The sequence below is a fragment of the Nerophis lumbriciformis genome, linkage group LG10, assembly GCF_033978685.3.
Source record: "Nerophis lumbriciformis linkage group LG10, RoL_Nlum_v2.1, whole genome shotgun sequence".
Lineage (NCBI taxonomy): Eukaryota > Metazoa > Chordata > Actinopteri > Syngnathiformes > Syngnathidae > Nerophis > Nerophis lumbriciformis.
The window spans coordinates 31,882,369-31,895,769 of record NC_084557.2 but is presented as its reverse complement, the minus strand read 5'-3'; the positions used below and the strand labels follow the sequence as shown (position 1 = coordinate 31,895,769).

Below are 13,401 nucleotides of genomic sequence, written 5' to 3'. Positions count from 1 at the left end.
CTTTATTTATTTTTGTCACAAAACTTCATGTTCATCATATCGTTGGTGTTATTGTGTGTTTACACCTGTCTTACAGCTGCTGAAGTACAACTTGGAAAAGAAATCCAATGAGTTGGTAAGGAGGTTTTCAACTTGTTCCAATTGCTGACAGAAGATAAGTGGGAGTGAGAAAAATTAAAAGACTGTGGGGGAACAGGAGGACTGGCAGTTAGATTGAGGAGCTCATCACCAGTAACGGATAGGGAGAGTGTGACACTTGAACTGCCATGACAGTATTAAAATATTTTATAACAGGGCCTCGCTTGGTTGAACCCTCTTCATGTACGAGTGGCACAGTCAGGGAGTCGAAGGACGGTGGTGTATTAGGATAGAAGGGAGTGAAATGAGAGTGAAGGGAGGGAATTATTGAAGAATGAGAGTGATACAGACAATCAAACTGTAATGGTAGTTTGAAGAGCTCTAAAGCTCTCTGAGGCATGGACTTTCCTGATGCCTTCATCCAAATAAAAATACTGACTGTGTTAATCCATGAGCCTTTTCGCAACACTTTGCGACACAACTGTTTCCTTTAATTAGTAATTTGTACTTACTGTTGCTTATTTAAATTTTTACCGTGACATGTACTATAGCTAGACTTTGGCAGATCTAAGTTACCCTTTTAATGCAGCTTGATTTGTTAGCTTTTTCATTGCATTCATAGAGAAGTACATTGTATTTGTTTGTTTTCATGCATTCTGCAGGAACAGAAGCTAAATTTGCAAATTCGGTCAAAAGACAGTCATTTGAACCAACTGGGAGAGGTGGAGAAGCGCTTCAAAGCCCTGTCAAGGCAGTGTGCTTCAGTCAAGAAGGCCCATGAGAAACTGGAGCAAAATGGTAATTGATGGCAAGTTGATATGCAGATATGCAGAGTTATTAGAAAACAAATAAATTGTGGTGGCATTGGACTAACACTGTATTAACACCATTATATAAATGGAATAAAAAGCCATAGTAAAAACTACACTCGTACATGTCTGTGTGAATGTAGTGTCGCAGTTTTCAAGCATTTACACGCAATCGCTTTTGTCTCACCTATTTGCAACATTTTACCCATAGTTGACTAACTACCATGTCCTCAAACGCTGACCAAAGACATACATTTGAGATGACATCTCTCAGGGAGACACTAAGCATGTCCATTGCGTGGTAAATACCAATACTGGTAGAGCAGTCGTTTACATCAGTTGTATGCGGAGTAAAACTATGGAACAAACTGGACTTACAACACAAGCAATGCCAAACTATTAATCAATTTAAACTATTATACAAACATGGGGTCTGGTTCAAATATAGTGATGAGGGTCTTTAATTTGACCTGCTGTTGAACTCTGTCTCAAAGTGTTAACATGTGCTCAGTGATTCCTTACCATTATTGCTATGTTGTCTATTACCATTATTACTATGTTGTCTATTACCATTGTTGGTATATTATTATTCCTACATTGTTGATACAAATTATTGTTACAGTGTAATAATTATTGTTACCTGTGGTAATGCCACTATGATGCAACATCTGTATTATAATCCTTAAACAAAGTAACAGTGAAACTCATGTGAATAATCACTGAATGGAGAACTGGGGGTGGGATTAAATACATTATCTTCTTCCCACTCCCTTTCAGGCAAAACTGGACAATCATGCATTACATACTATACATTACCTTTTGCACTATATTAATTTATATTATTATGTATTGTCAACTTTGTACTTTTTTTTTATTATTATTTTTTTTATGTCATTGCCTGAAATAAATAAATACATGAAAAAAAAAAAAAAAATGAAATGAAAACATAATGTATGTCTCCTCTATTTACAGTAGGCCTATAGCTCTCCTTGTTGTCAGGCGAAGCAATAAGGACCTGATTTACTAAGAACCAAATACAGTACCACACGTGAAATAGCGTGTACTGTTAGTGGATGGGTTGCGTGCGATTTACTAACACTGCGTGTACAATTGGAAAGTACTGAAGACCGCCTATTTTAGATAAGGATTTTTGCATATTAATAAAGGCGCCTTATTCTGCTCACTTAACAGATCTACTTTGCACATATTTAGTAGATTAGCTTTGCATGTGCTATCAGGTTTGCACATGTAATAGTACACGCAAACATTTAGTAAATTAGGCCCTATGTAGTTTATGTGGTGCCAGACATCCACGGTTACTTAAATATTGCAATTCCAAAATATATTGCCATAGCTACCGTACATACATAGCTACTTGTTACCATACATTTGTCAATTTGTACTGTATTTGACAACTGATGCGCAACTAAAAAGTCCATCTTGATAATTAAATTAAATGTGTAAGCGAGACATAGTACACCATCTACAGATACAATATTTGTATTAATGAAATCAGTATTTGGTGTGTATTTAATTTTTTTACCTGTTTTTCTTACAGTTGACGAGGCTATGAGAATAAATAAGAAACTGGCAGCTTCCAATGAAAAACATGAAGGAACTATTGAGACACTAAAAAAGGTACTTAAGAATTCAAAGTTTCACGAGTCCAACAGATAAGCGAGCTGAATACACTAAGAATAGAATAGAACAAAATATTCCACTGATCTGTAAAATCCAGGTTTACAGCGGCAAAGTGACTGTAACGGCACATAACTATGTTAACGACAACTGTACATGAATAAATAAGAACTATTATGCAGATCTGAATTATGGAAAATATACATGATCAATAAGTACTACATGCAAAATGTGGTAATGATTCTAGCATCTCGTTCATTAAAAAATAAATGTTTACCTGAACTGCTACAATTTTTGCCAACTTACTTTAAGGCAGTTTTTATGTTTGAATCAATAATGCATCTCAGGAGCTGGATTTGGCCAACACTCAGTTGATCAAGGCAAAGATGTCATCAGTCCGACACGACCAGACCTACAAGTCGCAGACACACACAGAGCAGCATCTACAGCAGCTACGCCAAACGCTGAGTATGGTAAGTGGTTTTCAGAGAACTACTTTTAATCAGCCAGTTGAATTGGTACATTAGGAGATGCATTCAGTGGGAGGTAGGTATGATAATTTCCTGGTACTGTATTGATCTGATATTTTTTCTTAAGGAAACTGAAATGAACAAGAGGCTAAGGGACGAGTATGCAGCTGTGCGATCAGAGAAACAAGTTAGTGACACAATTTAACAAAACTAAAAACCAATAATATCGCAAAGCTATATTAGACCTACAGTCATAAATTTGTGTACTGTACAGGAGGTGATGAAGTCAACGCAGTACACTCAGCAACTTTTGCTGTCCCAGACAAAGACCGTAAGCAGACTAGAACTGCAGTTGCAGGCACAAGATGAGCAGTACAAGGTCAGAACCTTTGTTGCAGTGTTTAGACTTAGACTTAGACTTAGACTTACTTTTTATTGTCATTCAAATTTGAACTTTACAGCACAGATAAGAACGAAATTTCGTTACATAAGCTCATGGTAGTGCAGGATAAAAAAGCAAGAAGGTGCATATATAAATAATAAATATATATAAATATATATATAAAATAAATAAATATATATACATAAATAATTAGATTACTGTACAGATAAATATATTGCACTTTTTCACATGCGTCCACGTTTATGGATGTATGTTGTATTGTCTTTTTTATTCCACTGAGTTAATCCATTTTGGGGGGAGTTGAGGGGATAATTTAATTTAATTATGATGCGTTCAAGAGTCTTACGGCCTGAGGGAAGAAGCTGTTACAGAACCTGGAGGTTCAATTTACTGTCAATCACCTTATTATACCCAGGGATCAATACTGGGACCAAAGTTGTTTTATTCTTTATATAAAACGATATTCATAAAGCTACAAAAGACTTAATGTGAATATTATTTGCAGACGGCACAACAGCAGTTTGTTCAGGGGAGAACAAAAGCTAATACATATAATAACAGAAGAAATTAACAAATTAAAGAAATGGTTTGACAAAAACAGACTATTCTTAAATCTCAGTAAAACTAAAATAAGGATATTCGGTAACATCAGAAGAGAAAGTCAAACACAAATTCTAATCGACAGAGTAGACATTAAAAGGGTAAAAGAAATACAATTTTGGGGTGTAATAATAGATGATAAGATGAACTGGAAATCTCATATTACAATATTGCATAAGGTGGCAAGAAATATGTCAATAATGAATAAAGCGAAATATGTACTGGACCAAAAATCACTCCATATTCTCTACTGCTCGTTAGTGTTACCATACTTGAGTTATTGTGTAGAAATATGGGGAAACAACTACAAGAGTACATTTCATTCACTAACCGTGTCAGGTAAACCCTTGATTCATTGAATCAAAAATATTGAAATTCAATGATTTGGTGCATTTGCAAACAGCTAAAATTATGTACAAAGCAAGTTATAACCTACAACCAAGAATGTACAACAATTATTCACAACAAAATAGGAGAAATATAACCTTTCAGAAAAATCTATTTTAAAACATTTGTATGCATGTACAACACTTAAAACCTTAATTATATCAATATGTGGAATTAAATGATGGAATGGATTAAGCAAATAAGTCAAACAAAGTACTAATATGATTCAGTTTAAGAAACTGTCCAAACTCAGAGTTTACAAAGTAAAAAAAAGAAGCATCATAATAAACATTTTAAACTTCAATGAAAAATGAGATAATCTTTTTCATCTTATTATGTAAATTACAACTTATTTGACTATTTCTTGAGAACTTCTTATTTATTGATTTAAATTGTGTACAAATTGAGAACAGGAAGTGAACAAATGTGTTAGTAATTGTTAGTAATTGCTATGAAGTGGAAAAGGGGTAGGATTAAATAAGATCTTGTAATCCTACTCCTTTTCGAACATTTTGTAATGAGAAACTGGAAATAGGTGATATTTATACTCACTATAATCAATATACTATATTTTGTGTTTGATTCTCGACAATTTATGACTATAGTGGGTTTTTTTTGGACCTGTTATTGTTTTCCATTTTTGCTTTTTTATTAATTTAACATTGATTATGAAAATCATCATTGAAAGGGCATATGGTAACTGATTGGTTATCAGCAGGAAGTATTTACCGTTCAGTTTACTGTTTGGGACCCTCTGTTCTTGTTATATGAACTCATAAAAAATGTGTATGTTATAAAAATGCTACGGGTGATTAATTTTACTGCAGGCCCTGAAGCAGGAACATGAAGTGATGCGAGAGAAATGCAAGGCAATGGAAGACAAAGTTATCGAACTGATGGTGAGTTAATCTAAGAACACTTTAAGAAATGTGTGAGAAAAAGTAGTTAAATAATGATTTTTTTATACTGTATATAATGCAACTCAAAAGAAAACATGTAAGTTAATGTTTGGTTATCTTAAGAGGATAAAATCTGATTGTCTTTCACATCTAGAATGAGCAGCAAGATTTTCAAGCACTGAAAGAAGCACATGATGACCTTCAACATAAGCACACTGAACTTTCTTCACAAGTGAAAGTCCAAGTTCAAAATATACATGAGGTATATCTGACTAATGCACCAAAGCAAATGGCCAATTAAAGCCACTCTCTTAATCAGACACTTGTAAGAAAACATTACCACCCAAACACGGTATCGAGTCCCAAGTGGTTTTATTTTTATTCTGGCCATTCTTAAGCACACCAAACCCAGACTGTAATGCATGGCTGTTAGCATTGTACCCAATCCCAAACACAATTAGTATTATAAAAGAAAACATCTTTACAAAATGCATACATTTTCCTCTGGACTTTTCAGACTACTTGCCCCCACTACTGATACCTGTATATGTCTCATAAGTACATTAAATACATATATACCTGAAAACTCATAAACCTGCATATAAGCAACAAAACGTACAATAAATCAAATTGTATTAATCGTTTCTAGTCACATCAACTGTTATGCGATTACTCAGTTAAATATTTGTATGGTTTTACATTACATTGACAAGGAGTAGCGCAACTTAAGAGAACATTACGTTCCAGGACCAAGGTCGTAACTCGCAATACTTGTATCTTAAAGCAGCCTTGCTCATTGAAATGAATTACAATCAATTTATTTCATGATCAACCCCTCTAAACAGCACCATTTTTAGATGTTTGTAACATGATTTTTAAAAAGAAAAACACATTTTAGAAAATAAATATTGATGGAAAACAATACAATAGTGGTACAAACAATGACAGTACAATAGTTTGTATGGAAAACAATACAATATTCACAGATAATGTATTCTGTATTATCAGAACCGCCATCTGCCTTACGTTGAACATAATAATCAATTAATCAAACTTTATTTAGATACAATTTTTTATTGACCCACCTCCCCCCATCATTACAAAGTTTTCTGTTCTGACATGTAAGTACAGTACAGATGTTTTATGAAGTTTTAATGTACAACATTTACTTTGGAAAGAGACAGCCGTCTGCAGAATTGGTGATATTTTTGATACTGATATTTTTCTCCGGAGCAACAGTAATAGTTGTCCCTCTTTGTGCCCGCACTTCGGTGTCATGGTGTGGGGGAGCTCTCGTGAAAAGTGTCGGTCTGAACACTGGTTGTCAATACTTGCGAGAACGGACTTATATCGTGTCTACTTCCAACTGCTTCTCCGGCCCACAAACCATCAGTAGCTTCTCCGTTGTTCCGTGAATAAAAGTCATTTTTTGTCATTTTGCCGGCACCATAGCTGGTTCCTAAAGCTTCCATTCTACCGACTTGCATTGCGAGGCTCAAACTGCCTTGTAAAGTCGGTCATTGTAGTAATTGTTTACTCAATTTAATGAATATCATCTGCTTCTTTTTCTCAGCACTGTCCTTAGCACTCACCTTCTCAGTTCCCATAATTGGAGAAAAAAAAATGTCGATCTGTAGCTATAAAATAATGCTAGCGAGGAGACTGGATTTTTTAGGTGGCTTTTTCGGCGTTCAATTGACATTTACTATGCCTCCAAGCGGTGCAGAGGCTTGTAACTTAAACTATCCTCGTATCTGAAAATACTCAAAGGTTGAAGTACTTGTACATTGAGGTACCACTGTATTGTGTCTCTTGCAAAAACAAAATTTGAAAGCAATTGAAAAATAACAGATAACATTTTACACAGTTAAACTGTACAGATGTGGATATTGGTTTTTTTCTGAACACACAAGAGTTTGCACTCAAAAATCTCTGTCCTTTTACTCAGATGTTCCCCACTTTAGCGGAGGAAATCAGAGGGAGACCTCCTGATGAACCCCAATCCAGCGCCATGCTGCATGTCTTTGGCAGCCAGCAAAACTCAGCTGTTTCTGAGAACAAAATCTTGGACTGTCTGGAAGATACGACAGCTAAGAACAAACTGGATGGCGAAACAGGAGGTCAGCCAATATAATATAAACAAGCAGATGAACATACTTTATTACTTGTTCACTTTTAAGGATTTTGTGGAGTATTCTAGCAAGGATATGCAAACAATCCATTAACAGAACATATGGAAATATTCGTCCTTATATCATACACACTTTGTCATCTTTGATCAGTACCGTTAAACCACAACCTGAAGTCTTAATCTTTTTTTTATTCTTTTACATGTTTCTCTCTTAGGATATGAAGCCCCAAACCCCCATGTAAAGTCTCAAGCTCAGCTACAAGCTCAATGCGAAATGTTTTTTTCCGTTCAAACCAAAAGGCCTCTGGGAACCTCTGAAAAAACAGGAAGTGATGACAACCTATTGAATTTACACACAAGCAACTATAACATAAGTGAGAGTATGTCTAATGAAGTTTCAGACCTGACTTGTACTACTTTCCATCAGTCGGGTTATGAGTTGGCAACCAGTGAAATCATCAGTGAAAGCTCAGCAAATATAATTAACAAATCAAATGCTGACTGCATGTCAAGCATTCCCATTCTGACTAAGGACAAAAATATTGATGACAGCACAAGCTTCGTTGGAGCAGACTATCATTGGACAGATACAGCAAATGAGGAAAGCAACATCAGAGAGGATGTAGAAATTAATACAAATCAGCAGAGGAACACTGAAGATCTTCTGGAAAAGGGATATGCTGGACAACCGAGCGAGAAGCTCAATTCCCAAACAGTGGAAAGAGTGAACAGTCAAGACGACAGTGAAAAGAGTAAACAGGAGTACAAAACAGAAACAACATCAGCATGCATGGTTATAGGGGAAGAGAAAGGAAAGACAGAAAAAGAGAAAGAGGCCCAGACGACTCATGATAAGAAGAGCAACACTCCACCGGACATTGACTTCATGGAGAAAATAGTCAATGTCTGTGACACAAACTGCAATCAAAAGGACATGAAGAAGGTTGCATATTACAGTCCTATTAACACAAACAAAGGGCACTTGCTTCAAGATGTTCAAAGTCCGACAGACCAAAGTCTAAGTAATGGATCTATTATAGTTGTGCACAAGGTTCAAAGCTTGTGTCAAGGTCAGGTCCAAACCAATGTAGCCTATATCGAGTCGACTCCAACTGCAGCTTATCGAGTGGTAGAGAAAACCCCTGAGGACAAGAGAATAGATGAATCAAGTCCTAAAGTTTTCGAACCCCTCAGTGAGTCATCTGTCTCACTGACAATTCCATCATTAACAGAACTTTCTAATTCTAGCAGCAATGTGACTCACACAAATGAAATGGGTGGTACAGATACACATGAGAAGTTGGATGACACCAAAATGGTGTCTCATAGTCGAAGTACTATTGAGGAGGCAAATAGACTGATGGAGGAGACATGTGAGACTGGCCTTCACCTGGAAACTGTCAGTTATGATGGTGATTTGAACATTTCCAACCAATATAATACAGCGGATTCAAAAATGTCTAAATGTGTTTTGTCTGAGTCAATTCAGTTGAAAGGTGGTAATGATAACTCCCTTGGGGTCAGTGCCACTGAATGCCACAAGCCAACTGTTGTTAAAGAAACCCATGGGGATGTGAAGGAATTGTCTCTACCTAAGACTCACATGCACTGTGTTGGTTCTATTAAACAGAAAATTCTACCTACAGCTATAACTGGCTCCATCTTGCATCCAAATGTTCAGGTATTTTTTCTGAAATATTTAAGCACTTTACATCCTTCTATCTATTATCAATTAGTTATATTGCTTGAACATTATAAAACCATTAAGTTTAAGCAATTTAAAGAATGTATACTCTGACATGACTATATGTAATAGGTTTCATTTACATTAAACACTGTACAGTACATGTTGTTTACAGAACTTTCCTGTGCCCAAGCAAAATACAAGTGGTTCTGGTGGGCTACTCACAGAGTCTCCCTATACAACATTCCTTAAAAACCAGCACAGTAAAGGTGAATATTGTGTTACTTCAATGACTACCTTAAAAGATGTTCAATTATTGCAGAGGTGTTTAACTGTTGTGCCGCTGAAAAGTTTCAGATATATAGCAAATATATTTGGTTTCCAATGAAATACAAATTTTAATGCAATTCACAAAGAATGTTCATCCATTTTATGAACAATTTTGTGATTTTAAAGAATAAGCTACAATTTTGGACATTTCAGCAACTGTGGTACAGGGGTTAGTGCATGTGCCTCACAATACGAAGGTCTTGGGTTCGATCCCCGGGCTTGGGGTCTTTCTGTGTGGAGTTTGCATGTTCTCCCTGTGACTGTGTGGGTTCCCTCCGGGTACTCTGGCTTCCTCCCACCTCCAAAGACATGCACCTAGGGATAGGTTGATTGGCAACACTTAATTGGCCCTCGTGTGTGAATGGGAGTGTCTGTCTATCTGTGTTGGCCCTGCGATGAGGTGGCGATTTGTCCAGAGTGTACTCCGCCTTCCGCCCAAATAAAATAAAATTGGAAAACAGAGACATTTTGCAAGTGATCCCAAATTTTGAGAGTAATTGTATATCGTACTGCATCTCATTGTTATGACTTTGATTATTTCCCCGTCTTGTCTCATTCCTCTCAGTACCTTTGGTGATCACCAGAGCGGCTGACTTGTTGAGTGCCTCTGGTGTCTCTGGATACACAGCATTCGCCAGGAGATTTCAGCAGGGAGCCCAGAGCGTTTTCGGAGAGAGCCGTCAGACAAAGACGTCAGCAGCAGATGTCAGTTACAAAAGTGTCGGGAAACGATTGCAGTACAGTTGGGGCGATGCTAAACTCTATCCCATTCAAAAGCACACTGCAAAATGTTCTAGGGTATTACTAAATCTAAACGTTGTTGTTCCATGAGGGCCTGGAAGTGTTGGCCAATCATAAGAAAGTGTTGTCAATGTAACCAATCTAACAATAAGCTGACATAGGAAGGTGCTTTACAATGAAAATGTTCTCCAATGACCTGCAAATATGAGAGTCAATAAGTCACAGTAGGTCTGCTCAATTGATGAGCATACCACAGAAGGTTTACAATATTTAATGAAATATAGATCAAATGTTGAATCAGGTGTTTAATGCAATATGAAGCTGATATATAAATGCTGAACTGAGAGATCCTGGAGACAACCAGACAGACAGTAGAAAAATGACCTGTGCAAAAATGTCTACCAACTGCTTGTGTATCTTTCCTCTCTCACTCACCTACTCTTCTTTCTCAGTCTTCTAGCTCTTACTTCATCATCTGTCCTTCACTGGCCTGCATTCTTTATCCTCCTATGCTTCTTTATTTTTTTCATTCTGTGTTGCCCAGTTTTACACACTCCCATTCCCTCATTTGTCACCATCACCACACACTGTCACTCTGTGGTCTATAAGATCCATGTGCTGGCTATTAAGAGAGATATAGTGCAACAATTTTGAAGCGAGACGAAAAACTGTCTGTAGTAACACATTATAGCTTGCTGAATTATTTGACTGTGAATACTGGGAACTTCTCACAGAGTTCAGAGTGGGCCTGGATTGTGTCTTTGTACTGGATGATGCTACACTGGTTATTGTCTGCCTTCTCTTTATTTATCAGTTCCTCAAGAGGCCTGAAAAATTTTTGGGTAAAAAATTAAGACTACTGTTTTACACCACATGGTGAGTCACTATTTTCTCTTTCTGTTTTTTGTAGGACAGCAAAGTTTCCTTGACCACCCCGACTTGCCAAGCATCCAGCTTCTCTAACACACTGCCTTGGCAGCTTCCTTCTGTGTATGTCAATGCAACACATACAGTATTGACACAATATACATGCTGGCCACTAATCTACGAAGACCAATGCGCTTTAAAGGGGAACCGCACTTTAAAAAAAATGTGCCTATCGTTTACAATCATGAAAGATATGACGATGGAAGTTATTTTTTATTTTTTGCATTCAAATATTAAAATAATTGCGATCAAAAGTTTGCTTGCAATGGAGCTGTGGAGGGGGGCGTGGCCAGCCGCGGAGCGGGGTGTGCCACGGCCGGCTTTGAAACAGCTGACAGGTGATTGGATTGCCAAGCTGGGGTTTGTTATCTAATCACCTGTCGCCTTTATTAGCGGCAGCCGGGCAGAGACACGTGGTTGGGAGTTGGAGTTGGAGCCAGGGAGAGACACGTGGGACTGAAAAGTAAAAACATATATTGCTGGAAAGCAATCGCTCGAGGCGTGCATGCCAATAAAATACTTTATTCACACTGTATACCGGGCTCCCGAAGATCTGTCGGCCAGGAGAACCCACACAAGAGGGAAACCTCCACAGGAGCCTATAAAGCCCTTAAAATCATCTAAACATCTCCATTGAGGTTTTCTGTACATGATGTAAGTATATATGTAATGTAGTAACAGGCACATTTATAATAACATTTAATATTTAAGTATTTTGATCATTTTAAGCATACGCGGCACATTAACTTCAAAAACGCATCACAATGTTTGCGTTTTTTTTCTTCATCACTGATTATTGCTCACTGCAGACTTCATAAACATAATAAAACACCACTTACATTACAAGGTCTGCTGTCATTAGGATGCCAACTGCTGGCATGTTCATATTTTCCCATTTAGGTGAAGAATGTCTCATAATTCTCACAAAGAAACGGTGTGGGGAGGCAGGGAAAACAAGTGTCTTTTTGCGTAGTCCTTGCCAGTTTCGGGTCCTAAATGACTGTCAAAGTGTACCAACTTGTCGAAATACCTACTCAGACATCTCATGTCCAGGCGAGATTCATGATTTATGATCTACAATAAACTTACAGGGAGCAAGGAAGAGAGAAAGCAGCAGACCACTTGATGATGTAAACATAGGCACACAAGAAAGTGATTACGGCGCCGCTATAAATAGCATTAAAAAAATCCATTCATCCATCTTTCATAATGATTGTGAACGATAAGCAAAATTCCAGAAAAAGTGCAGTTCCCTTTTAAAGAACAATTAAATGACACACTGTTGACTATGTTAATAGTCTATTTTAATGGCAATCAACAGGACATGTGCATAGATACAGATCGTGATGCAGTTATTGTAAATGCATACAGTATGTGTTACTACCTAAAGTCTAAGAAGTCTGGCATGGTGAATGGTTTCCCTACTGATATTATTGATTTGAAACAAAAGTTTCATTGACAAACCAATTACATTTTACAATGATTTACTTAGTATTGTTGTGAATAGATATTGTTGCTATTATGAAGTGCAAGTATACTCATTGACAACTTGGGATAATGGAAGTCTTTAAGTCTGGTTTTAATGTTTTAATTTTCTCGCTCATGCTGTCTCTGTATATCTCTCTCTCTTTAGGTCTTTGAGTAGGCCTCCTGTGCCCAGTCATGGTTCAAGGTCTGAGCTCGAGTTTGAACCTTTGTGTTCTCAGGAAGAGCACCAGTCATCATTAAGAGCCCAAATATCTAAAATCGAACATTTCCTCGAAACGGAAAGACTCCACCTGCCCAAACGACCGCGCACAGAAAACTAATACATATTTAAATGTTCTGAATGTTGTGTTTGCACCAATACACATCATTAAGTAAGTTATACACCGTTTTCAGCTCAGTGGAGCTCCTTCTTTCCATTTTTTCATGACAAAATGAAGTTAAAGGTTACTGTCTTTGAATACTGTAATTGTTTTCAATGCTGCTGTTTCATAGCTAATTCGAGCTTGAAGATTCTAGTATTTAATGTTTTTAGTAAATCTGAACTCATATGATTAATAAAATTTACAATTTAGGAACAGTTATGTTTTCCATTTTATTTTAGGAAAGTCAAATCTTCTAACATGTTATGCAAAGTTAGCCATTATTTCAACACAAACTGCTCTAAAGAATAAACAGCAGAGGCCAGGTTCTGTTGCTTGTTGTAACACAGTTAATTGCTAATTAACATTCAGTTTTAATGGCCAGTAGTGGTTGCATGTCTCAGAGGAGCTTTAACTGGTGACACCTTTACTCGATATCTTGTTTCTGTTGCTGCAA

At 36.9% G+C, this 13,401-nt stretch overlaps 1 protein-coding gene across 1 annotated transcript in view; it reads left to right on the top strand.

Moving 5' to 3' along the window:
* Positions 1–13,070, top strand: part of ccdc73 (coiled-coil domain containing 73) — a 28,266-nt gene extending 15,196 nt beyond the window's left edge. The window contains exons 8-21 of the mRNA XM_061969285.2: positions 77–115; positions 741–876; positions 2,446–2,525; positions 2,873–2,998; positions 3,123–3,182; positions 3,270–3,374; positions 5,213–5,284; positions 5,439–5,546; positions 7,233–7,404; positions 7,631–9,096; positions 9,275–9,368; positions 9,995–10,134; positions 11,081–11,160; positions 12,731–13,070. Of these exons, the coding sequence (XP_061825269.2) occupies positions 77–115; positions 741–876; positions 2,446–2,525; positions 2,873–2,998; positions 3,123–3,182; positions 3,270–3,374; positions 5,213–5,284; positions 5,439–5,546; positions 7,233–7,404; positions 7,631–9,096; positions 9,275–9,368; positions 9,995–10,134; positions 11,081–11,160; positions 12,731–12,905 (2,853 nt within the window). The 3' untranslated portion in view covers positions 12,906–13,070. The remainder of the gene's footprint in view (positions 1–76; positions 116–740; positions 877–2,445; positions 2,526–2,872; positions 2,999–3,122; positions 3,183–3,269; positions 3,375–5,212; positions 5,285–5,438; positions 5,547–7,232; positions 7,405–7,630; positions 9,097–9,274; positions 9,369–9,994; positions 10,135–11,080; positions 11,161–12,730) is intronic.
* The last annotated feature ends 331 nt before the right edge of the window (positions 13,071–13,401 follow it).